Source organism: Trachymyrmex cornetzi, unplaced genomic scaffold (genome assembly GCF_001594075.2).
Source record: "Trachymyrmex cornetzi isolate Tcor2-1 unplaced genomic scaffold, Tcor1.1 scaffold345, whole genome shotgun sequence".
Taxonomy (NCBI): domain Eukaryota; kingdom Metazoa; phylum Arthropoda; class Insecta; order Hymenoptera; family Formicidae; genus Trachymyrmex; species Trachymyrmex cornetzi.
In genome coordinates this window covers 380634-407618 of record NW_017298164.1, presented here as the reverse complement: position 1 = coordinate 407618, position 26985 = coordinate 380634, and the positions used below count along the sequence as shown (strand labels likewise).

At 37.0% G+C, this 26985-nt stretch overlaps 2 protein-coding genes across 2 annotated transcripts in view; one reads left to right on the top strand and one right to left on the bottom strand.

Annotated features, from left to right (window-relative positions):
- Positions 1–26985, top strand: part of qin (tudor domain-containing protein qin) — a 215126-nt gene that overhangs the window by 102827 nt on the left and 85314 nt on the right. The gene's annotated exons all lie outside the window — the stretch shown is intronic.
- Positions 17443–26985, bottom strand: part of LOC108763199 (uncharacterized) — an 83831-nt gene continuing 74288 nt past the window's right edge. Inside the window, exon 3 of the mRNA XM_018510627.1 lies at positions 17443–18997. Coding sequence (XP_018366129.1) covers positions 18651–18997 — 347 coding nt within the window. The 3' untranslated portion in view covers positions 17443–18650. The remainder of the gene's footprint in view (positions 18998–26985) is intronic.

Below are 26985 nucleotides of genomic sequence, written 5' to 3'. Positions count from 1 at the left end.
TAAAGCGTCAAAAAAATTAATACCCGGCGCCACTTGCGCGCAGTTATATCGATCACAGACAAGTGCGGTGGTGCGGAAGTGTCCGATAAAATAATCCTTTGCTGCGTGCTGTGTATTGCGCGTGCAATGTAACGAAATAATAACTATCCGCATCGGAAAAGCTCGACGGTCGCACACTCGACGGTACCGTGAGGCATCTGTTCGATATATCGCTGCAATCTGCCCGCGCTATCGTCACCTCGCACCCGCCGCCGAATGCATTCACGAGAGTGCGTCTGTCAAACGGGAGGGAGAATGTAAATGAGCTGGAGAGGGAGAAAAAGAGAGGGCTGATAGTAGAAAAACATGTGAGGGTTGAAGTGAGAAAATATAGGGGAGAGTTGCCAAGTGCCACTTAATCTATTTATTTATTTTATTTTCCATTTGGCACTATTTCGTACACAAATGAACATTAGAAATTGTAGCTTAATGTTTTGGACGCTTATTATTACATGTTTAATTTTCCACCAATAACAAATTAATTTGTTATAAGTCTTCTTAACATGCTGCAACCGGTCGCCTAAAGGCACCGATAGGTATTTTTTATCGTATTTCCTTTGAAAGTAATAACTTTATAAATGTGAAAATATTTAAAAGTATGAAATTAATAAAAGAAAGCATTAACTAATACCTAATAATTAATTAATACCTAATTTTAATAATTTATTGGAGGAAATCAAATATTTTATAATTCTTAAACAATAATCAAAAGACAAATAAAATTGGCTTGAATATATTTTTGCACTTGACATTTGTATTAATATCAATTATTAGTTTTATTATTGTCAGTCTTGTCTTGTGATAGTACCATTCAGGAAAATTGATGGTTTTTATAAAAATATCGATTTAATCTTTATTATGGTTGCAAATATATCTATGTACAGTGAATGTAAAATATTCTTCAATAAATCTTCTTTTATAAAAATACAAAAATTTATATTAAAATTTGATGATCGCATTATTATCAGCTACATAAATTGATTAAAAATTAATATCAGATGTATTAACACCTGATTTTTTAAAATGTCGCTAACGTTTATAAAACAAGATTATTAGTCGATATTAACTAATATAAAATATTAATGAAGTATGATTTAGGCGACCAGTACGCATTTGGTAACTCCCCTAATAGGCACTCGACAAGTTTGTAGGAAAAAGAGGATACCTGTTATTGCGGTAGAATCAGGAGAGAAACGAGTATATTTTCCTAATGAGTGACATTTTCGAAATGTGACCATTTAACATTTAATTGATAAACAAATTAGTAAATCAAGTAAGTCTGTTACGTATATATTATTAAAGGTCTACGGAGTTACTAGTATTTGAACAAGTGCATTTACACACTTAGACATGAAATAGGTGTAATTACCATAATTTAGTCTTTTCATACCAACTATATATGTATTTTTTTGGTATTCTTTAAAATCTTTGGAATGGAATGTAACTCTAAAGAGTGAAATCTTACTCTTACATTACAAATTGACAATTGAGCTTCATTTTCAACTATTACAATTGTTTTTTGTCATTCATTATAGAATTAGATTCAGATTTTAGAGAATAAAACTATAAATAAATTAGTATTACTAACATTATAGTAGTTATAACTATAAAAATGGAGCTTCCAATTATAATTATTTCGCAATTATTATATAAATATCAAATACTTTTCCCTCATTGTCAGCATGCAAGAATCTTAAAAAAGAATTCAAATTCCAAATATTTCGGTGTACCCGAACAATCGGTATCTTTTATATAATTCTATATACTTATGCATATTATATTTCACTGTGTTTTTGTATTTCTTCGTTTGAATTTCTTGTTCCATCCGCGCAAATACTCAGAGCATCGGCGTTAGCTCCGACTTAGGCGATAAACCTCTGCATCTCTCTTCTTGTCGAAGTTACGGAACATTCAAGCAACCCTAGACTCCAAGGACCTGCATTTGGATCATGCGGGCTCGAAACTCGCCTGTACTGGACACGGATGCGTTTATTCGCACGGGACCACCTTAGTTATGTAGATTTTAACACGAATACTCTCTTAATCGATTGGTCGGCGGGCAATGTCGTATATCATTCCGACTCGCAGGTAGATGAGACGTAATTTCGACCGATCACGAATACGTTTCTCTGTAAATTAAATTAGTTTGCTGATGCAATTGCGAAACTTTGTTGACATTTAGAAAATTGCTCATACGCAAAGGACCCCGTACAAACCTTATGGAAATTGAATTTTCGAATTGCTTGAAAATTTGATATGTTGTAGATTTTATCGTCCTGATAATTTTGTCTCCACAGACACGACTCCCTGTAATGAACCGTTTGACCTCCATGGGGCGTCACTTTTCGAAATGGACTAATATTACAATTTCCTGTTTTCAACGTGTACGATGCATTCCTACATCATTTGCACCTTTACATGTAAATGAAACTCGTGGTTATGAACGAAATTAAAAGTAATGAATGATTTAACTGAAAATTAAGTTACAGTAGTTACTTAAATTTATTATTTAATTACATATATATTATATTATTACATTTAATGTACTTTTCATAAAATTTTATAAAAAGTACATTAAATTTCATAAATTTTCATGAAAAATACATTAAATTTCATGTACACAATTATACTTTTCAGTTATAAATACATTTTTAATGTAATGTCATGAAATTAAGTTCAAATTGTGTAACTTGAAAGTACCTATATTAAATTTTATGACATTTTTAACAGTGTACAACATATCAAATTTTCAGGCAATTTGACCAAAATTCAATTTCCATTTTTATGCGGGGTCCTTTCTTTTGTAGCTTTATGTATGAATCAATATAGTTGTCAATAATATCTTTTGGTTAAGCTCTATGAAATCTCTGTTTACCGCGTAATCTAATTATAGAGGGGCTGTTAAATCTACGCTCATCGCACACAGAGATTTATTTACTGACTGCGCAGAGTGCACCGCTAGGATCGATTATTATATCGTTTCGTTGCATTTCATCGGACCATGTCGGATTTATTTCCAGTTAGATAACCGTGCAGGCAACACATAGCCACCGCACCTGTAATGGTAGAACGCAACATCGATAGCTTAATAATCGCTGACGAGTTCGTAGGGATATTTGTTTCATCGTGCATTTAAAAAAAAAAAAGAAAGAGACAAAGGGGAAAGAGTTCGGATTTGCAAGGTAAAGAGAGGAAAAGATCGAGGCGGAAAATGCAACGGCGCAGAGCGGTGCCGTATGAAAACTAAACGAGTTGCCATATTCGGATACCCTTTGATAAGCAAGTAGATATCCATTGGTCCAGAACACATATACACACTCTCTCTCTTTCTCTCTGATTCAGCAGCCGACTGTATACGGCACAAACGGGCATATCGCGCGCTGAAGAGATGCATTCGATGCATTCTCGCGAAGCGTGTACGCACAAAACAGGGGCGGTAGACAGCACTGGGAGGGTTCGGGGTGGTAACATCGGATAAAATCAGAGGAATACGTGTTTGGCGGGCAGGGAAACGGGCTTCGACATGGCTCGTAAACGTTTGAATGCGATTAAGCCGGTAGAACAGCAGTGGCAACACCAGTCGACAATGAACGACTCCATCATTTCTCTCTGTTCTCTTTGCCATTTCCCCTCGTCCCTCTTTCTCTTTGGCTCCGTTCCTTTTCCTAATCTTGTCCGTCGACTTTCGCGATCGTTCAAGAATCCTTTACTCTCACTTTTATCTAGATCAATAAATCGAGGTGAGCGTTGGTATCTATAATATATAATTTGAAATATAAATCACGAACTTTGAATCTCTTTTTTTTTATCAGTGGAAAGGTATGAGCACGCTTTTACTCACTTTCACCGTATTTGTTTACGTACATGAAGTAGTCCTTTATTTTCTATGTATCGTTTTTTTCTCGCACTTTATGGGATATTTGGACACGTCGAATTTATGTTACAAAGAAAGCAACCCAGTGGCGTATGTCGGCCAACCTTGTTCGACGGGCTTTCTCTTCCCGTCTCGCGAGAATTCGATGACTATGCACAGGTGACAAATAAGAGGTTCTTTCATTTAGACACTCGACTTTTCCCAAGGTCTCGCAGTCCGCTCTTTTCCTCTCTTCATCCAATCAATGCCATCGTTCCGCTTCCACTGTGTAAACTATTTGAATTGCAAATCGTGAAGTAAAATTTTTTCTCACTCCAAATTACAAAGTTAATTGCTATCGCGTCCTATGGAAATATCCGTGAGCGGGATTCTTGCGTGTAAGATTTTAAAAAAGAAACCCGACATTAAGAATGAAAATAAATTCAAGGAGTACAGGATTCTTAAGTATTTTAAAACGTAACGTATTCGTATAAATTAATTTTATTTTTTTTATACAAGATGAGGTAATCACTTAGAAGATAAGAAAATATAGTTGAACGTTTATGAAATAATATCGTAGGAAAAGGAACTTCGTGCCGTCAGCAAAACTGGCATTTTTTAACAACAATTAAAGATTTTGTTTATATGGCCAAACGTTTGATTATTTTTGCACACTATACTTCAACTTTGTAAATAACAGTTGATATAAACAAATGATTTTGTTATTTAAAAAGCTGAAAAATACATTGAGCAGAAAAGCAACTATATTTTTTATAAGCAAAATATTTCATTGCTATTAAAAAATGCTTCGATTAAACAATTTATCGAAGACACTAAATTATTTTTTTATGCAAGATATAATGAAAATCTGTTTTATTTGGTTTGTTACTTTCTAAAAATTCTCGATAGCTTTTTTCAATGTTACACACTCGATGTTACCATAATTTTTTTACAAGAATACAAGAACGATGAAGCAATGACGGATAAAAATGGAATTTCGAAAGTCAAATCAAAAGCCGAAATCCATTGGAATAACTGTGAATAATCAAGCACGCGAATGTATGCGGCCATTTCGCGGGGTGCAGTTCGATGCAGCCGCATTGTGTGTACTGCTGGAGAGCAATATATCAGTGAGAAAAAATACTGCCGGATTAATCATAAACCATGGTGATTTTTTTAGCTGCGCAGATTATTTATAACACGTTCAATTCTTTGAAATAGATGTTGGTTTGACGATGTATCTGGCAACCAGCGCAGCGCACAACAGCACAAGCTATTGTTGTACATAAATCTATATTTGTTACATAAAACTGTTACTAAAAAATATCAAATTGGCACAACCTCTCTTAAAATAATAGACATATTTTTTATATAACATTTCATACACAAATAAATATTTTCAAGGATACATTTATTGTGTATAAAATCGTTTTACAATTTTTGTAACAATTTTTTAACCTTTGAACTTTAATTTACAAGAATAATGTTTTAATTAATTCTTGCGAATTCTCGGTAAATACATTCGCATCGCTTATTAATTTTGTAATTTTGTTTATTTGTAATTAAGTCGGATTTGTCGATTCTTTCGTCTCATAATAGATATAATTATATGATTTGTTAATCCGGAGATTTTAATAAATTTAATAGAAGGATAACCGATGTAAGTTATTACAAGAAACGAGCGACTCCAATGCCTGGCGTTAGAGTTTACTGCCGATTGTATTCGGGCATCGAAATCTCCAACACTAGTCCAAGTACCATTTGGATTCTATTCTTCAATTGTTAGCGATATTGAGTCTATTCTATTCCTATCACTGAGATTTTATGTCTTTCCACAATAAACTCGCTGATTATAAAGCTTTGGGTTTCCATTAAAGCTTTATAATCATTTTTACTTGCAGCTTTGCATTGTCAGTTAACCACTGTCAATGTCTTCGTTACAGTGTTATATTCTCGCATTATTGCTGTTTTAAATATCTGCATTCGAGCAAACATACGGACACATTATTCGCCGTTAATAACCTATTACATCAACGATTACATAATACATTACAGAGAGGAATATATTAAATGGTATAATAACGAGAACGTGAAGTATTAAACTCACTTGCCTTGAATTCATTCCTCGATTAAATGTCAGTCATTATTTATTTTGGCAGATTGTTCCTTTGAAATCCAGTTCCATCAATATTTATATAACGAGAGGGAAAATGAATGATGGTATAGAAAAATAATAAGTGGGCAATAAGTTCGTCCGCGTCAGCCTTTCGCTGCATAAGCAATTATTGTTCAATAAATATCTAATTAATTATTTAATTAATGGCACGACAACCAGCATGCGAATCTGCGTGAATAATTAAACGAATAAAATTCAATTTGCATTTGGCTCGGCCTAGCGCCATCGGTCGGTTGCATAAACTACTGCGCCATGCAGCGATTATGCCCGCGCACGAAAACATTGTTTATTTCATAACTAATATGTGCGGGAACGCGTAATTTGCGTCAGAGTACTAATATTTGCTTTTCGGGAACACTTTGTACTTTATAAAACACCATAATGTTCTGCGATCAAAGAGCCCTTGCGCAATTGTTTCACGTACCCTTCATTAATCGCGTGCCTCCTTTATTAATGCCGTCCCTCTTTGTTTCTTCGCATATATTGCGTATGGTAACGTATCGTTGATAAGGTACAATATTCTGGTATCGATATCGACGAGAAAAAGTGCGGGGGCGATGGCGCGGCGGGCAGACGAAGCGGGAGAGGGATTGGTCCAGTCGATCGGGAATTTTACTCTCGACCCGCGCTCGAAACACACGAAATATCATCGACGTCTGTGCCTCGCGGGCCTGCCGCGTCATTGGTCGTCGAAAATTAACATGCGAACGACCAGGAAATATCGCGCGAATTAAAAAACCGGACGAAATGGGGAGAAAGCGCGCGAGCGACGAACGGTCGGTCGAGGGGCGAAAATAAAAATCGGAGGGTGCGCCTTCGTTCTTTTTTTTTCCGTTTCACTCTGGTTCTGGGGAGACCAATGGCGGTTTCTGTGTTTTTGTCCATCTCTGCGTATCACGTTCGTTTTTGCACGCGAAATCACGTCGATCATCCCGTCGCAAGGTTCCCTACTTGCGCGCGTGGAATACTCGTCTGGAATTCGTGAAATTTGTTTTAATTGCACGACGCGCTTCTCCTCGCCGTTTCTTATCGCATTCGTACCTCCGCTGCGTTTACTTGTATTATAATTATTTTGCGGCGTTCGTTCACTCAAGCTGATTCGACTTTTCTGTGTTCTGCGTGACTGCTGGGATTTTACATGATATTTAACAATTTTATAACGATGATCTCTCTTGATATATTTTTAAATATAAATATGTATTTTTTTAATTTGAGCACTTTAAATAATTGTTCTTTTTTCTATTTCAGGTAAGAAACAATATTCTAAACCAGTCTTCGTTTGGTGAGTGAGCCATTTAATTTCTATACTTATGGAAAGAATAGTTTTGTTAAAGTTAAATTTAACTATTAGGTGTACAACTTTGCTTCCGCCATTTTCCTATAGATGGCTTTAGCGGTAAGTGGTGATCGAAATAAATAGATCATAGACGTCATACAATAAACTTGGGCATCTGTCAACGTAATCCCATAGAAGAAATCTGCGGTTGAGGCTCATCGAATGCTCTCAAATACTTATGGTGAGGCTATTAGTGAAATAACGTGTCGTGAGTGGTTTCAACGCTTCAAGAACGGTGATTTTGACGTCGAAGACCGGCATAGCGGTGGAAGAGAGAAGGTTTTCGAAGATGCAGAATTGGAGGCATTACTTGATCAAGACTCGTGTCAAAATCAAAAATTGCCACGATCATTGGAAGTGACTCAACAAGCCATTTCAAAATGCCTCAAAGCCATAGGAATGATTCAGAAGTAAGGAAATTGGGTACCGTACGAGTTGAAGCCGAGAGATGTTGAACGGCGTTTGTTTGCTTGTGAACAGCTGCTTGAAAGGTAAAGACGGAAGGGATTTCTGCATCGCATTGTGACTGGGGACGAAAAATGGGTTTATTACGATAACCCCAAGCGCAGAAAATCATGGGAAGTTCCCGGCCATGCTTCCACGTCGACGGCCAAACCGAATATTTACGGCTCCAAGGTCATGCTTTGTATTTGGTGGGACCAGCTTGGCGTAGTGTATTATGAGCTGTTAAAACCGACTGAAACAATCACAGGCGATCGGTATCGAACGCAATTGATGCGTTTGAGCCGAGCATTGAAAGACAAACGGCCGCAATACAACGAGAGACACGATAAAGTGATTTTGCAGCATGACAATGCTCGACCCCATGTCGCGAAAGCGGTCAAGACATACTTGGAAACGTTGAAATGGGAAGTCCTACCCCACCCGCCATATTCTCCAGACGTTGCTCCCTCTGACTATCACTTGTTTCGATCAATGGCACACGGCCTGGCTGACCAGCACTTCCGGTCTTATGAAGAAGGAAAAAATTGGATCGATTCGTGGATCGCCTCAAAAGATAACCAGTTTTTTTTTAATAAAACCTCGAATTTCGGAAAAAACGGCGGAAGCAAAGTTGTACACCTAATAGATGCAGAAAAAAATTTTGCTAAATAATCGAAATTATGTAGGACGGTCAAATTAGTTGCTAGAAAGTCAAAACTTTTTGCAGCATTACTCATTGTATTTATTGACGTACTAAATAATTATTTTAGAGGCCCAATCAAATTATTTGGAGACCTTCATCTAGTTATAAACTTTTGAATATTTCAGTAAAGTTATTCTTTCCATATGCGCATGTTTTTCAATTTATTATTACGTTGTTACATTAAAAAAATGTAATTGAATTTTTAATTTATTCAGATGAATCTATATACGTTAAACGATCACGACAGTATCATTTGCTTGTTATCCTCGTAAGCCTGGTGTGTTAACATCATGTTGAATCAAGTTCCACGTAACATACATGATCGAACAATTGTCAGTTTAATCCTTTGTGACGAGCGAAAACGTTGCTGCATCCGGCGTAAATACCGTATATATTCAAAATACTCTATCATTGTAGAAGAGCCCCTGAAAATCCATACTGTTATCCCGGGGAAAGCGGTTATTCTCTGTACTTGATCGGAAAGTACTTATTCATGCATTTGTACTTCTCCGCACATCGTAACGATAAAGAACTAGTTTATTGCTGCATAGGTCAAAATATTATTCGGAATTCATTGGAGCCTGCTTTAGAAAATGGGAAAAAGGATAATTTTGATCTGGAACTACAAAGAATGTCAGAAATTTTCTTAGACGATGCTCTTTAATCATATTAATTTATTTATTATCGGTGTTACGAGCTCTAGGCGTACGCCTTGCTTTGCCTAAGCACAAGATCGATATTGTATCTCGTGGCAAGAATTTATTAAATAGCGAGCAGCCGGGGAAACGCTCTATTAATAACGCAAGGTGGACACGTATCGTTTGACTGTATCCAGAGCTCGAAGAACTCTTTGACGTTGCTTATCGGTGATGCTGGCGAGTAGGCTCCAGGGCAAGTAATCGGCGATACAAAATGGAAAATGCAGATAATTTAAACGTGGAGCCCTCCGCTCGGCCGATCGAGACGGCGAGGGGATGAACGGAGATAGAGAGAGAGGGGGGGAGGGAGAGAGAGAGAGATGGAGAGGAGAGAGGGAGTAGGAGAGGGAGAGAGAGAGACGGGTTGAATAATCTAGAGCGTTATTTTATTCGTTGCCGTGGCGCATTCGATGCACAAAGTTTTCATAAACGTTGCTCGTGGGCACGTTGAACGTGCGCATCTCTCTATTTCCTCTCCTCTCCACCCCTCTCATCTCCCCTCTCTTCCTTTTCCTCTGACCTCGCAAGAGAGCTCTTCCGTTTCCTCTCTCGCTCGCAGCATGCGGCAGACAACGGTTAATCAATGGGCTTCAAGCGCAGGCTCGCATCCCGGGATCTTTCCTGATGGACAGCGGCAACAGCGGCAACAACACGCGCCCACCCGGGGTTGCGTGGTGAGGGTAAAGGAGCGAGAGAGGAAAAGAGAGAAACAAAAGGGAGGAAAGAGGAAGCGTATCGGGAATTAGATGAAAAGAGGAGGGATGAAACGAGGGTAGAGAGCGAGCGAGTAAACGAGAGCGCCGCGGGCGCGTAAAACTAGCGAACAATTTAAACTCCCCTTTCAAGTCGCGGCTTTGTTTATGCGAACGAAAATAATTCGTCCGCGTGTCTGTCTCTCCGTCCGACGTGGGCGCGAAAACAACCGGGATATACATGTTGCATGTGCGTGAATTCGCGGAAGCGTAACTGCGCGAGCTTCGCCTATAAATCGACGTTTCAGAGAATCGATCTGCGCCAGAATTGAATCTTTGGAAGATTAACTCGGACGTTACGTGAATTTATTTTCATCGATCTTTGTGGTGGGTTAATCTGGAAATCCTTCAGTCGGAATAGTCACTACAAGGAATCTAACATTTTTTTATTAAAATCATATCAGAAAAAATATATTTTATTTCGCTCTAATACGATTTGACGAAATATGTCTGACTAATTATAAAGTGCTGTCTATTTAATAACACAAGTCGAGACGAGTATTCTACACGCAAAGGATGGTTTTGCTGAAATATCTAAAAATTTAATTACAGATCTTAAGATAATTTTGTTGGGTCATTAAAATAACTACATAAGACATTTAAACTGGTTGTTAGAATGTCAAAACTTTTTATAGCACTGGTCATCATGCTTGAATTTCCTATGTAATTATTTTGATGGTCCAAAATTCTTTTCAGAACTGTGTTCGCCTAAATTTTTAGATATTTCAGCAAAATCATTCTTTCTGCGCGAAGAAAACGATTTTGCTGAAAAAAATCTAAAAATTTAACTAGAGATACAGATCTGAAAATAATTTTGTTAGACCATCAAAATCTTTAGGTGTGATACTCGAATTGATTGCTAGAATGTCAAAATTCTTTCTCTAGCTAAATTTTTAAATTTTTTAGCAGAAGTTTTTTCTGTACGTGTATTTTTCTAGGCGTTCAGTGAATAACAAAGATAGAACGATTATTGTATGATCACTAAATGGAAAGCACCCATAAGTACTATTTCTCATAGGCTCTGGCATAGGCTCTGATTAAAAAGTTTTAATCAAAATAATAATCGATAGAATCGTATGAGGAATGCTACATAGAAAACTGCGGTTAGTCCACAGGATGATTTTGCGAGGCACACGCTCTAAATTTCTTACAGTGAAATCTTACTCTAAGAAAGTAAAAATACAACCACTCTTGAAAAAAAAGTTAAAATATTTCACTTCTTGAAAAAGAGTGACAATTTTCACTTTTTTTAGAGTGAATTTTCATTTCAAAGGAATGAAATCACTTTTTTTTGGAGTGAGATTTTACTCATTTAAAGTGAAAATTCACTCTAAAAAGAGTGACTCTTTTTCAACCGTCACTCTGTTTCAAGAAGTGAAATATTTTTACTTTTTTTCAAAGGTGGTTGCATTTATACTCTTTTGGAGTGAGATTTCACTGCAAAAAATTTAGAGTGCAGTATCAGAAAATTACGCTATCGGTAGTTGATTATTTCGCAACTCTTAAAACTTACAGTGTCGATAATAGCACAGGTGAAAGATATAGCAATAAAAGCAATACCGGCGTCACACGTCGAACGCAACGCCGCAAACTGACGTTAACTTTGAGGAGAGCAATCGGTAAGGAAGCCAAAGCAAACGGGGAAAGGTTCTCTTCTCTGTGAAATTAGTTTGAAATCGCGCGGCCTGTCGGTCTCACCGTCAAGTAAGAGAATTACTTTCGAACTTGCAGACCGATAAAACAGGCCCTCTCTCATTCGTTACCACGCGACTCGATTCTTCTCGGCTCGACTTGGCACAACGGACCTAAAAACTTTCTGCACTCGTAAATGAGAGCCACCTGAACGCCCAGTTTTATGGTCCATTTGCATCCAGCTTTAAAAGTGCCGTCAAAAGAATCTTGTAATTAAAAGCACGGCTATGGCGCATCTTCGCGAATATCAACCCACTCGTTGTTTTTCGGCAGCGTCAATTCACAGAATTCCCTCCGTCTGTCTCTTTCGTTGCCTGTGAGAGATAACAGGATCCTTCTCGATCTCGTGAAAATCGTTAACTTCGTTCGTTGAAGCAATTGCCAATTAGCCGTTTTTTCGATTATCGAAATATCGCGCTTGTGACAGCATTCATATTATTTTTGCAACGTTGAAATACGCGTCATATCCCTCTATCGATACGCCGTTTTTTTCTGACGATACGGAAAAGATTTCAAATCGACGTGTAGCGCGTTTCCGGACACATCGAACGGCCGCTAGAACGGGTTTGCCCGCAAAATTGGACGAATCGTTGGGAGAGACTGAGAGGAACGGACAAACGAACGGGCGACATTGCACACACGTACTGCATTCGCACGAAATAGGGGTACGAAGAAAAATGCAAGGAGAGGGGAGGAAGAGAGAACAAAACTCCCAACGAGATTGGATCCCTGAAAGTGGTTCGTGCTGGCTCCATCTGATTACCAGTTTCGCTGATGGATTCTTAGACCCCTTCTGAGAGCTGCGCCGCTTGGCCTTCGTCATCGTTCTCTCGCTTTTACCGATTTGCGATTGTCAACCCTCCTCGAAAACCGCTTTAAGTGTTTTCCAATACCAACCGATCGCGCTTTATTTTCGGTTCCTTTTTTTAAACAAATCCTACTTTTCACCGAGAGTTGCACGTGATAGTGCACAACGCACAAAGACACATTGCATCTACGGATTGCGTATAATCCAAACACGGAATATCGGTACGGATTGAACTGAAAGCTATCCCAAATATAGAACAATTTTCGACCAACGTCCGCGTGAGTGAATTTTCTATAACGTTGAAAAATATTAGTTTAGGAAAACCTGCGAAAAATATTGCGGTATCGACGGAACGTTACGTTAGAAACGTAACGATCGCGGTGTAATGATTGTGTAATTGCGATGTCTGTAGATAGACACGACGAGCGTGAGATATGCAATTAAAAACAAATCTAATAACGATCTAGAAAAGAGAAAGAGAGAGGGAAAATGAAATTAAAACAGAAACCGGAAACAAACCTCAAAATGTACTATCGCGCCACACTAACTCAGCTTACAGGAAAAAAATTTTGATACGCTGGCAAAACCAATTATTTCATGGGTATGCAGCTTGCGGTTCATTTAACGCAATGTGGCTACCTGATATTTTATATAAAACTGTCCACCGATGTGTGGAGGGTTGAATCAGTTGCGGTTGCAGTGACCGCACTGGCCACCGACATTTCACCAACGTTCACGACTTTTTTCAACTCATGTTACGCAAAAGGATGTTTCCGGCATTCGTTTGACCATTGATAATCTATCGCACTACATTACGCGACAGATGCGATTTTTTACTTTACCGATTCCCTCATAAACTGAATTTACGTCTGCCTAGCTGCCCCACCCCCCCACTTAACCAAATCTTAATGAAAAAATTATGGAATAATGCGCTATTTATGCCCTACTATTTCCGAGCATTTTGGATTTTTGCGCTGCAACTCTTAAGGCTCTTCCCTCTTGGAGCGAATAGTCATATTTACTTCGGGATAAATATGATTGTTTGCTCCAAGAGGGAAGTGCCTTAAGGGTTGCAGCGGAAAAATCCAAAATGCTTGGAAATAGTAGCGCGTAAGTAGCGCATAAATCCTGTGTATTTAATTTTCCAAATCAATTATTTTTAACGGGCGGTGGGGCTGACTGCCTACTCAGCCCTCCCACAAAAAATTTTTTTTTTAGCTAAACGGAATGAGCGAAAAAATTTTATTTTACCGATATGGGTAGCGCATAAATAGCGCATTATTCCATAATTTTTTCATTAAGATTTGATTAAGTTGGGGGGCCAGCTAGGCAGACACTAAGAGACGTCTGCCGACCTCCCCCCCCCCTCACTTAATAAAATCTTAATGAAAAAATTTTGGAATAATGCGCTATTTATGCGCTACTATTTCTAAGCATTTTGGATTTTTCGCTGCAACCCTTAAGGCTCTTCCCTCTTGGAGCGAATAGTCATATTTACGGGGTGATCCCGATTGACCACGTCTCGATTGGACACCACCAATCACAGCGACCGGTGCTTAGGAGCTTTGTAGTCTCAAGCGCTGTGAGTGGCTCGTGTCCAATTGAGCCGTGTCCAACTAGGTGCCACCCCATATTTACTTATGGATAAATATGACTGCTGCAAGAGGGAATTTCAAAATTTGCTCACAATTTCCTTAAACTGCTCCTATTCCAAATAATTGTTATAATTTTATAAATATTATATCTGACATTTATAGTTCAAAACTTGCGTACTTTAAACGATTTTAACAAAATAATTCAAATTTATATTTTATTCAGTATTTTTATTTAATCCCTCTTTTTCGTCGTAACTGCATTCTTTTTTTTCTAAACTTTTTAATTTTTGCTGGCTTGAATTTGCATCCAAACTTTTACTATGCTACTAAACTTTTTTTGCATTTTTGATATAATAATATTTTTAATAATATAGCTTTCCTACAGTCTATATATAGATATTAAAATTTACATATTTTATATTAGTCAGGGAAAATTTTCCATTTTCATTTGGAAAACCTGGAAAAATCAGGGAATTTTAAAATTCATTTTCTGTGGCGACTCTGATCATGTGCATTCCACTAGCTTTGGGACAATTTGATTGCTTGTTTTAATTTAATCTGCCGCTATTATGTGCAGTGCAATATTTCATATTCTTATAGCATGGTTCTTTCCGTGTAGAAGACAATTTCTCCGAGATTTCATATACTTTTGCGTTAAAAATAAAATAACCTAAAACATATTTTTGCATTAGAAATAAAATGACTTATTACACGAGTATTGAAATATCAATATTTTATTTGCTTTTAAAATACACTTTTTAATAACAAACTCAAGCGTGGAAATGCCAAGAATGGATCGACTTAATCTTGCACGAAGTTAGATTATCATCACATATTTCCTCTTTATTTTTGTAACATTATTTGATTGACGCTTAAATTGAGTTAAACGTAAATCGGAACGCTTATATGATTGCGATAAAAGGCGATTAAAGATGCCGCTTGTCAATTAACGAATGAAAGCTTAATCGCACTATGTATAAACCGCGAGAACGGAAGAAATTACTGGAGATTTCTTCCCTGTGGCGTATAATCAAATTAAGCGTGACTCTTCGGTTTAAATCCCGTCACTCATTTAAAAAGTAATCTTTAGTTTCACTGAAGATTGTCTCCGTTAACTGTTCTTCATTAGCAAATTGGCCAGCAGAGGTCGGCATCCCTCATTAAAGATACACCGTGCGGCGTATACCGAAAAGTTTTCGAACTAATTTGCCGTAACTTCCTCTCGTAAAGGCTCGTTCCTTCTTTTATATTAAATAAAAATTTCAGTAATGGCATTCTTGTACAGCATCCAATTTGCGAAGATTACATTCCTCGCCAAAGGATCGAAGGAGGCTAACTATCAATAAGCTCGGAGGGACACTTCCTTTAATCGCGCATCTTCATTTCCAATTATTACTTTTATCGGAATTCTGATCTCGAGACGTTGGATTCACTGTTATTCTACGTCGTAATACCAACGCTTCTTTATCTATATTAACACAAGATCGCCGACAATCGGCGCGTAATGGCTTAGCACATCTACGTTTTTATCTCTATTATGTACAAGGCGCAAAGGGCGTTAGGTATAAAGGCACATGTTCATTCCGCTACAGAATTCGCTTACAAACGTTACGAATGACGTTACACAAGATCGCAAACGTGCGCTTCACTCACAGTTTTAACAAGTAACTAATTAACACTACAGGCTCGAGCGTGCTCGAGACGAGGAGAGCCTCGGGTGTGATTGTTAGTGTATCTACTGTTTTGTCCGATGAAAAATCGCGGCCCGCGGGTCTTGATTTAGGAATTGATCGATTGTCGCGTCATTGCACCCATTTATTCGGGTGGTGAGAATTCGTTCGCTTTTCCAGCGCTTTTCCGCGCGGGCCGCAACAATATCGCGCATCTCGTACGATGCGCCATTACTAATTGCCGGCAAGCCTGCCGTTGTCATGTGTGCGTATTTGCGTGCATTTCACTCGAGCATCACAATCGGCGGGCGTGCACAATAATATTATCGACTATTGATTTCGGAAGGCATCGACTTGTACCGCTCGTCAATGCCGTCCACGCGCGAAACGTATCGATTCCTTCCTTCGGTACAGCTCGGCGCAAAGCGAATAGCGACGCGCATCATCGCGAAAATTCGATCATTTTTTCCGTTTGAATAATTACTCGGATACATGATCGTTTTCTTAGATTTCTCTTAATATTAAGTATCTTATTGCATTCTTTACGTTTGAGCTGTTGGGTGAAACAGCAATAAATTGTGTTAAGTAAGAAATGATTTTGCGCGCTAAATTATCCAAAGATTTAGCTAAATACAGATTTGAAAGTAATTTGATTTTGGACCATCAAAATAATTATACAAAACGATGATGGAAAAAGTTTTAACACCCTAGCAACCAATTAGAATGTTCTTGTGTAATTATTTTGATGGTCCAAAGTCAAATTACTTTCAATCTGTATTTAGCTAAATCTTTAGATATTTTAGATAGTCTTAGATAAAACTATTTCCAGATCTATATCTAAATTTTTAGACACTTCAGCCAAATCGTTTTTTTCGTATAATAGCTTTTTTAATCCATTTACACTAAAATCTCATTTTCTCTTTTTTATGTTACGTTGCAATAATTGTACTCAGAGAATATAATAATGTACAAATATAATTTTTTCTCTTCTGCAATTACAATCTATATTGTTTCGTTCAACGACTCTTAGAGTAATATTAACAAGCTAACAGTATTCTCAATCATCTAGTCTTTTATGTGTTTACAATTTGTATTATGTTTATAATGATGCATTAACAATATTTTGGCGATACTGGACTATTTATGTAGGCATATTTAATATATTCACTTGCTTCTCGACGGAGACCCCGACAAGAAAACGATTAAAGCGCAGTTGAATTTTTTGCATTGAGAGCACTGCTCGTAGTCTTCGTTTAATACGGAAAAAACAGTTTTGTTGGAGTATCTAAAATTCAGCTAGATATATATCTGAAAATAATTTTATTGGACCATCAAAATAATAGAACGCTGTAAACATTGACGATAATGCTGCAAAAAATGTTAACATTCTAGTAACCAGTTTAACCATTCAACGGCAACTTTAACTGTTCCGTCAGCAAAGGATCTTTAAGACAGGGCAAATTTTTTATTGTTTCGAATTATATAGAATTAGATTATATAAAAATCCCAAAAATTTTAGTATACTTTTTAGTATAGTCAAAGTTTTAAAAACCATCATAAAAATTGGGTTATATTGTACTTATTTTCACAACTTTATCTACCAAAATTCGCAATTAAAATATCAATGGCCTTTAAAAACTCCAATTATTGGAGTGTAAAGCGTTCTATATAATTATTTTGATAGTCCAAACAAAATTATATTCAAATCTGTACGTAAATTTTGAGATACTTTATCAAAACAGTTATTTACGTGTAGATTGACAAATACATATTGACAAATTCAGCTTACAAAACGTCACTACCCAGTGACAATCACAATGTCCATCAGATAGATTATAGTGCGATCGAAGCGTCCACCGGAGTCGTGTTTGAGTTTGATAATCTATCATGAAGCACTTGGTTGATTTTCCCGCAGGTGTGTCAGTGGCACATATTGCCTGTGGTAGTTTTCCGTGATGGTACTTCCGTCTAATGATCAACTTCCTATCCATTGACGAGACGGGTGATAGAAAGAAAGAGGGGGAGGGGGAGAGAGAGAGAAGGATGCCTGTCGACAAGAGACGTTCGTAAAGCACCGAAAGAAGAGACTGAGGAAGACGCTTTGGCTTTCTCGCAGTCTAGAGCAGGATCTCATCAACGATTAAGAACCACATCGAAGGTGCAGGACGCTTTTCTGCGTCAGGCAATTCCTCCCGTCAGAAGGGAAGGCTGATCACATCACAGACGGAAGTCGCTCCACCTCCGGTTTCTCTTTTATTGATGCAACGGTGCTCATCGCGACGAACGTATCCATTCCTTCATTCCCTCCCGTTCTGTAATAGGAGCAACGTTCTTTGCCTTCGACGAAGATCGTTTCGATATTCATTGGACAAAGATTTATCCATCGGTAATTTCCCTAGAACGCTTGTCGCGCGATTCAGCGGCTCGAGTGTGCTATCGTCGACGGCGACTCCGCGATGCTCTTGCAACGACCTTTCGCAGAATTCACGATTGTCACGAATAATCGACGAATAGTCGTGTTCTCCTCGCGATCGTCAGATACTCTCGTATTCTCATTTCCTTTGAAAGTTCCGCAATCACAGGCATCCCACGCTAGCTTCTATTGATCGATATATGATGGAATAGTTAAGTGACTACGATTGCTTCCGCATGTTGGAAAAAGATACGAAGATCCGACTCACGGATTTATTAAAGAGAGAAAATAATTTTCTGCGTATATCCGGAGACTCATGAGATATTTTTTGAGGCGCCGATAATCTCGCAGCGTTTTTACGACTCCTGTATTACGAGGAAAACACTTTTCTTCTAGGGCAATGATCGCGTTTTCCTCTCTTTCTTTCTTTTCGTTTCGAGACGAGTATCGCGTGCCATTCTTCCGCCCTCTTCATTTCCTACGCACGAATATATTCTCCAGAAGCTCCTTCGTGATCAGTCGATGAGGTCTCGTCGGGCTCTCGGTGGGCGTACCGTAAAGTCGACTGTTGATGGCGTAGAGCTTCGGGCTGAGCTCGCACCTTACGTTGAACCACCAGTCGCAGACGAAGACCGCCTGGCTGAATTGCGTGCCGTTCGGACAGAGAAACGTTGCTTGTCGGCCGTCTATGTCGCAATAATGCCACGCCTGGCACCTCGTCTCTACGTCGGCGAAGAAGCCGGGGAAAGACTGGTCGTCGCAGTAGAAATTCGTGTAAGGTACCTTTCCCAGCACTGGATAATCCGTGCCTGGTCGACCTGTAATTGCAATGAATGTCGTAAGTCCTTCTCCTTCTAATGTGATTGATGCAGATACTTTAAAAGTGGTTCAGTAATACGCTATTAAATTGACAGAACTAATATATGTATATATATATATTTTTTTTTTTAAATATTAATAAGGATATTTGCTGAATTGAAATAATAATTAATTAATATTTTAACTGTGCAGTCTTTGAGTGTGTTTTATCGTTCTCCTTGATATCATGTTCAATCGTATATTTGAGGTTCTAAATAATTCACAAATTATTCTGACTGTAATTTCAGTACTCACGGATTCCCTTTGCGTGAACCTGCGAGCGCATATAAAGCGCCAAGCGATCTGGATGAGTTAGCTACTTAAATGAACGAATGCAAAGGGGTTAAATGAGTGCAACCACGGTTCTTTGCCTTTTCTCTATTTCCGTTTTCATCTCTTCGTTTGCAGCCGCAACCATTCGAATCTCGTCGGAAAATCGCAATTTCTCGTATAGCTTTATCGGACAATGGTGCGATCGGAAACTAAGACGGAGTATTTATTTAAATAAAGTGTTGAAAGATAAAAGAAAAAGCAAATTAAAATGTAAAAATATATAGGTTTTTTTTAATATCTCATATTTATATAATTTTGTGCTTGCATAATTGCACTTGAAATGATTTTTATCTGTACATGGAAAGAACTATTTTGCTGAAGTATCTAAAAATTTAATTGGATACAGATTTGAAAATAATTCCGTTGAATCATTAAATTAAAATTATACAGGAGGCTCAAACTAGTTGCTAAAATATCGAAATTTTTTATAATATTATTCATCTTGCTCGAGTTTTTTACATAATTAATTTGATGGTTCGACAAAATTATTTTCAGATTTGTAACTATTTAAATTTTAGATATTTTAGTAAAATCGTTCTTTTATATAAACTTAGTTTTATGAATATAAATTTAGTAATTAAATATAAATTTAGTATTAAATATAAATTTAGTTTTATGAATGATATTTTAGATAAAAAATTACATTTTTCTAACTTTGTTAAAATTCTCTATAACATATTCGGATTTCTTTCTTTCCTGAAATCAAAACCGAAATATCTTCAATGTAATATCACCAAATATAAGTAAATAATCTAAGATTGCGAAAAAAATGATGTCTCGACTAAAGGAAATGGAATAAAGGATAAACAACTTGAAGCTATTCGCGTTGTGGTTGGAACTCCGTGGTTCGAAGATACCGTTAAAGTAGTCCGAGAAAGTACACTGTTAACTTTATAATGTCTAATTATATCTAATCTGAGTTATTATTAATTATTTCTATAAGCCACTGCTGAATATGTCATTACTTTAGCTAAACCAATGGAATTAAACAATTTAACTCAAGAAAATGTATTAAATTTGACTCGAATTTAGTTAATTATTTACTGAATGCATATGTTAATATTAGAGGTGTGTGAGATCCCGAAAATTTCCGAAACTTGATGCTTGGGATGGGACGGGATTCCGAAAATATTCTTGTTTCTCGAAAATCTTCGAGATATCTATTACTGTACAGAAACTTTTAATATTGTTTTTCCATCAATCTGTAATATTAGTATTTCCAGTACTGCATTTTCTCCGAAATATGCTATATTTTTACTTTTCTGCCTTTATCTATAGTACACTGAAAGAAAAGATTGGCTGCTGCAGCAAATTAGATTAATTAATAAAAAGGTTAAATATGGCATAACATTTTTAATTGGCTGCAACAGCCAATTTTTTATTACTGCAATCAATTAAAAATGCTATGCCATATTACCATCTAATTTTCTGCAGCAGCCAATCTTTTCAGTGTAAAAGAGACATTTTCGGAAATCCTGAACATTCTCGCGTTACCAGAACACTTTCGGAAATCTCGAACATTCTCGGGAGAATCTCGAAAGTTTCAAAATCCCATCCCGATCCCGAAAAACGTTCCCATTCCCGACCCGATCTTGCACATCTCTATAAAAGTTAATATGGATCTTGCACATCTCTATAAAAGTTAATATGGACTTTAACTCGTTTACTTCGAAACTAATCACACAGAAATGGGTTAATTTTTGATATTTTTATTCTCTAAAACTTTTAAAGTGAATTGTCAATCTAAAGAATGAAATCTCACTCTTAAAGAATAAAAATTGAGCCGCTCTTTTTCAAGACTGGCGTAATTTTTACTCTTTAGAATGAGATTCCATCCTAAAGAATCTAGAGAGTACACACATTAAAAGTAAAAATAACAAAATGTTATTTAACTTAAGGAATTTGGTTACCATTGCTCCTTTCATATCTAACAATGCCTCTTGGGGTTCTCCACCTACACCTTTACCGCCACTTTTCTGTCCTCGCCGTCTGTTTTCCTGTTGATACGAGTCTTGGCGGAAAATGAAATAATTAGACCAGCATGAGCACGGTGCACGAGCACACCTTTGAAAGGGGTGAATAGCTCGAGAACGAGAATACGTTCGACGCGGTGTTGTCATAGATTCTGCCGAAGTTATAATTACGCGGATCCAACCACGAACCGGGATGAGGAAGAGAGAGAAGTAGAGAGAAGGAGGACAGAGAGGATGAGGACAGGACAGAGGATGATAGTTTAGCGAGCGGAAGCGAGACGACGAGCGTTTATTCCATGCGGGTACGCAGAATCTCTTCCGCTGACGAAACAGATCGGATTGGACAAGCGGCGCAAGGTGTGAATTTCGTATGGATGTTGGTGCGATACGGTCGAGTTTATGCGACCGCGTCGCCAGATGCACGTTCTGTATACGTTTTAGGGGTGTTGCGCGTACAGACCGGTCCATTCGTTGTCCGTATCCCATCGCATCACGTCGGCATAACGTCGCATCGGTATTCCTGCAGGCATTCGAAATGAAACCTGGCCAATCCGCTGTTTTCAGTCAACTTGAACGACTTTCCGTCGAGTGAAATTGAGACGCGAGAATTTCTTGACTTATACGCGAAGTTTAACAATAGAGATAACGCGTTACCGGACAATAATTATTAGAATGCTAAAAGCATAATGTGGGACATCAAAATTCTTATAAAGAAGTGTTAGTCATACATTTTTTAAAATCCTTATAAAGGAACGAATTAAAGTCTGATTATTTAATAGAACTTTATACTTCTATTTTTTTAAACAATCAATTTTAATTAATTTACAGGAACATATAGATGATTTGATCTTGGTGGATACAAGTAATTCCGTGTATACGTGAAATATCGTTTGCTGGGATGTTTAAAAAATTTACACATTTTATTATTAAATATTTGATTAAATGTTTTCATTTTTTAGAAGATTTTAGTTAAGGCATGTTTTTCAGAATTAACATGAGGATAGTTCCGTTACATCTGCTATGAAAATCTAACTATTTCACTTTGTATAGTTTATCTTCCTCCGAGAAACGTCTTCGTCGTTCCGTCTTTATCGCACGTTCTCGTGAGCGAGAGTATTTCTGCTTGACGAAACTAAGCTTGTCGCCTGATGAGATTCGAATAGTTGGATCGACAGAGACGCAAAAAGAGATAGAGAGAGGAGAGAGACTAGAGGGATGGAGTTGCCTAAGAACCGGGTACACAGCGGACTGCTGTATCATTTAAATAGGGATGCTCGAAACAAATCCAGCCCTGTAATAGCTAAGAAACTTTATTGCACCACTGAAATTACGGGATGATTACGTATATATTGTGGATGTTGACAGTAGGTACTCGTAATATCGTGTCGTGTAAAACGTTGAAACTATTGAAATAGAATTGCTGTCTTTCGTATTAATATTTATTGTTTCAGTTTACTATCTTCTTAATAATTGTTCTAATATTAATCTGCATTGTGTGATAGGATATTTTTGAAATGAAATAACAGAGACAATAATCAAATTATTTTTTTATAAGAGAGATATAATTGTATCTTTTCTCTTTCTCAAGCAGAAATTACTTTGTGAACTTTTTTGGCAGTTGGTGATGTAAAACTCTACATTTAGAAAAGATGATATTTTTTCATTCTTACGCATCTAGGGCGTAATATCTTGCGGAACTTTCATAATAATCGTCAACCTCATTTTTAATTCTCCTCGCCAATCAGAGAAAAATTCTGATTCGCCACGGTATTTATTATTCGAATATTTCTTGGTATTACTTTAAGAGAACCGTGCGAGTTTAGAGATTCAATTCTTGCGTGAATTTCACGCGACCAACGTTTCTCCGCGCGACGACGAGACTGGTCTTGTTATCTTTCCCGTTGAGAGATCAGTGTACTCTCCTCTCGCGTGTAATCTTATAAAAGTCCAACGTCTCCTTCTCTTTTGGCAGTAAAACAAGAATCTTTAAAATCAAGGACTCGGACGTGCACCACACCGTCGCGAAGCTATACATCGCCAAACGTCGCTTCTGAGAAGATCCATGGCCGTTTTCTGGCTCTGCGCTTTATTTAACTTTTCCATGGTTCTTTTTACCCGCATCTCTTTCGGCTGTCTGAACTATTTCTAAACTAAGACCGAATCACGAAAACCGTACACGAAAAGAATGGTTTTGCTAAAATATTTAAAAATTAAATTGTAAGTACAGATCTAAAAGTAATTTTGTTGGACTCAAATCAAAATAATGTTATGAAGAATTACGTTCAAGCTAGTTACTAGAATAGTCAAAACTTTTTGCAACATTATTTAGCTTGAATTATACAGGATTATTTTGATGGTTTAACAAAATTATTTTTAAATCTACCTACATTTTTAGATACTTTAGCAAAATCATTCTTTTCGTATATTTCTTACGAGAAAGCGTTGTTCAACAAAATACTTGAAAATATTTTAGTAGAATATTTTTATTGAGAAAAAATGTAGTCAATTTTAATAAATATTTAGTTGAATACTGTCAACTAATCATTTACTTACAGTAAATAAATATTTGTTCAGTAAAAAAAAAAGATTGTTAAATCAAATTCCTTGTATCAAATAACTATATCTTTATATTTAATAAATATTTAGTTGGCAGTATTCAACTAAATATTTATTAAAATAGACTATATTTTTTTCAGTGTTGTTTAAAAGAATACATATAAATCTCTGAACGCACAGTGTATACCTATAAGCATCTTATAAAGAATATTAATAATTATGATATTAATAGGAATAGTATAGTTTGTATATATTTTAGGCGATATGCAATCATTGTGTTTTCATACGTATAACGATCATTTCACTTTGTTACTTATTGTACTCCATTCGCTTGTTCGGCGTTGCGACCTCCTTTTGCGATTCGAGTTGCACGAGCGCGTATCGCAAAGTCGATATTCCTTCCGCGACGAATCGTAAGTTCCCTCGGATGTATCGGGAGAGACGCAGTGAAAAGTTCACGTAGAGACTTGGATCGCACCGGCAAACTTCTGTCTCGAATTATTGAGGCAGAATAAATAAGCAAAACGGGACGTACACGAATCAAGAAATCCCCTCTCTCCTTTTCTTCATCCTTTCTTTTCCGACTTTGCCTTTCTTCTTCGCTTCTTTCGTATAGAAACTCTTAACAAGTGCCGCCGATAATAGATATCCCTCTCCTTCGCCGTTGGTCGTTTCTCGTTGACGTTATTATCGCCGACAATTATAAAGACATCGAGTTTCCGGAGCAGCGTCATATCTTCCCCTTTCTCACCTTTGCCTTGATTGTTGAGTTATTTTCGAAAAATAAGTGACATTGCTGTCATTTCCTTTTCTAATATCGTTGCCGCATCAATGCTAGCAAATAGGTAGCATACACATGAAACTTATGAGATTTAGGGTGCGTTCCATTTGGCGCTCATAGCTCTGTGAGCATCACTTGTCCTTGCTTAACATTTAATAAACACACCAAGATAAAAATTCATTGTCATAATAAATATAAAAGTGACAACTATACAAGTTATCTATGTAGAACCAATATATATAGCTGAGTTAACTATATTACAGTCAATCCAATAATAATTTTATAGTTGATTTAACTAAAGATAACAATTTACTATTTTTAAAGTTACTGCTACTAAAATTGAGTGGTTACAACAATTAATAAGTAAAGAAGTCAATTGGTTTTTTTTTCCTTTAACTTATTATGAATAGTTGAGGTGCTATTTCTCTATATTTTTATAGTTGTAACTATTTTTTTCTTTCAGTGTAACAAAGATAAAGTAATTTTAAGAACGCTGTAAGTGACAAATGGAACGCAGTGTTCCTACACAAAAAGAACGGTTTTGCTAAAGTACCTAAAAAATTTAGCTAAATACAGATCCGAAAATAATTTTGTTAGATCATCAAAATAATTATGTACGATACTCTGCAAGCTAGCTGCTAGAATGTCAAAATTTTTTGCAGCATTGCTCATCGTGCTTGAGATTCTTACGTAATTATTTTAATAGTCCTATGAACTTATTTTCAGATCTGATTATAAATTTTTAGATATTTCAGCAGAATTGTTCTTTCCACGTAGAAGAGTCTGGCGATGCACACAAAATGGCGTACATAAATATAAAATATATGTGCGTGTTTGAAATGTGTATGTGTGTTTGATGTGAATGTATCAGAGTTGCCACAGATTTGGAAAACCGGGAAAAGTCAGGAAAATTGAAATTGGTCATGGAAAATCGGGAAAAGTCAGGGGAAAATGTAAAAAAAGTCTAAAATTTCGAAATTTTCTCACAATTTCCTTAAACTGTTTCTATTCGAAATAATTCTTATAATTTTTTAAATATTATATCTGACGTTTATAGTCAAATACATTCAAAATTTGCGCACTTTAAATGATTTTAATAAAATAATTAAAATTTATTTTATTCAATATTTTTATATGATTCCTTTTTTCGTCATAACTGCATTCTTTTTTCCAACACTAATTTAGTTTTTGCTGACTTGAATTTACATCCAAAATTTTACTATGCTACTAAGTTCTTTTGCGCTATTTTAAATAATATAGACTAGCTTCCCTCCTCCCATAATCCTTGAGTCTAAATGTTAAAATTTACATATTTTATATTGGAAAATTTTTCATTTTCATCTGGAAAACCTGGAAAAGTAAGGGAATTTTTAAATTCATTTTCTGCGACAACTCTAATATGTATGTGCATTACTGTTACACCTGTAATTGGCACTATCATTGTGTGTGGATTCAATCAAAAGGGATCTAGAAGATGACTACATTTTGCTAGGAATACAAAATCAAGGCGAGAATGCTTCATGTTAGAAAGTCACGACGATAGGTCGCGCGTATCAACATCGCGACGGATTCGTGTCGCCGAGGTGACATTCGCCGTTGTCGGATTGACCCGTTTGCTAGATGAAAGACGCGTAATTGCCTAACGATTTATTCGAGATGTTGATTCCAAGTTGCGAGATTCAGCGCCAACGTTTCTTGCGTACACACCGCGCGGACGCAAGAAGGTACATATTTAAGCGCTTTGTGCACTTGGCAGGTGATCGAACGTCGATATCCGGCGAGAGGGATATATAATTGCTTTGTGCAGATAACAACACAAGGTGTCAAGATAGAAAGAGAGGGAGAGGAGAGCCTGCGAGTGTGCATCTCAATTAATCCGGAATATATCCGGAGGCTCTTGCTCAGAGAAGCTCTCGCATGTGCGAGTTCATTCGCGCGGCTGGAAACAAATCTCTTTTGGAACAGGAACTTGATTGAATATCGCCAAGCGATATCTTGTGCAACGAAATCGCTCCGAGCTGAACAGTGTTGTGTTGTATCGAGCTGAGTTGAGCTGAGCTGAACTGGGCCGAGCTGGACCGGACCGGACAGAACCGAACCACACATAATGAGATGGAGAACCGTAATGATCATACGGGCTTCGGCAATCGTACCGAAAACGATTAAATAGCCGTTTCCTGTGATTATCCAGCTGTTCGTTTACACTTCGGATGCGTTTGTCCTACGAGCGGAATATTAATCCTTTCAGCGACGCGAACGGCGCGGCGTGGCACGGCATTAATTGCACATACGAGGATTCTGTCAT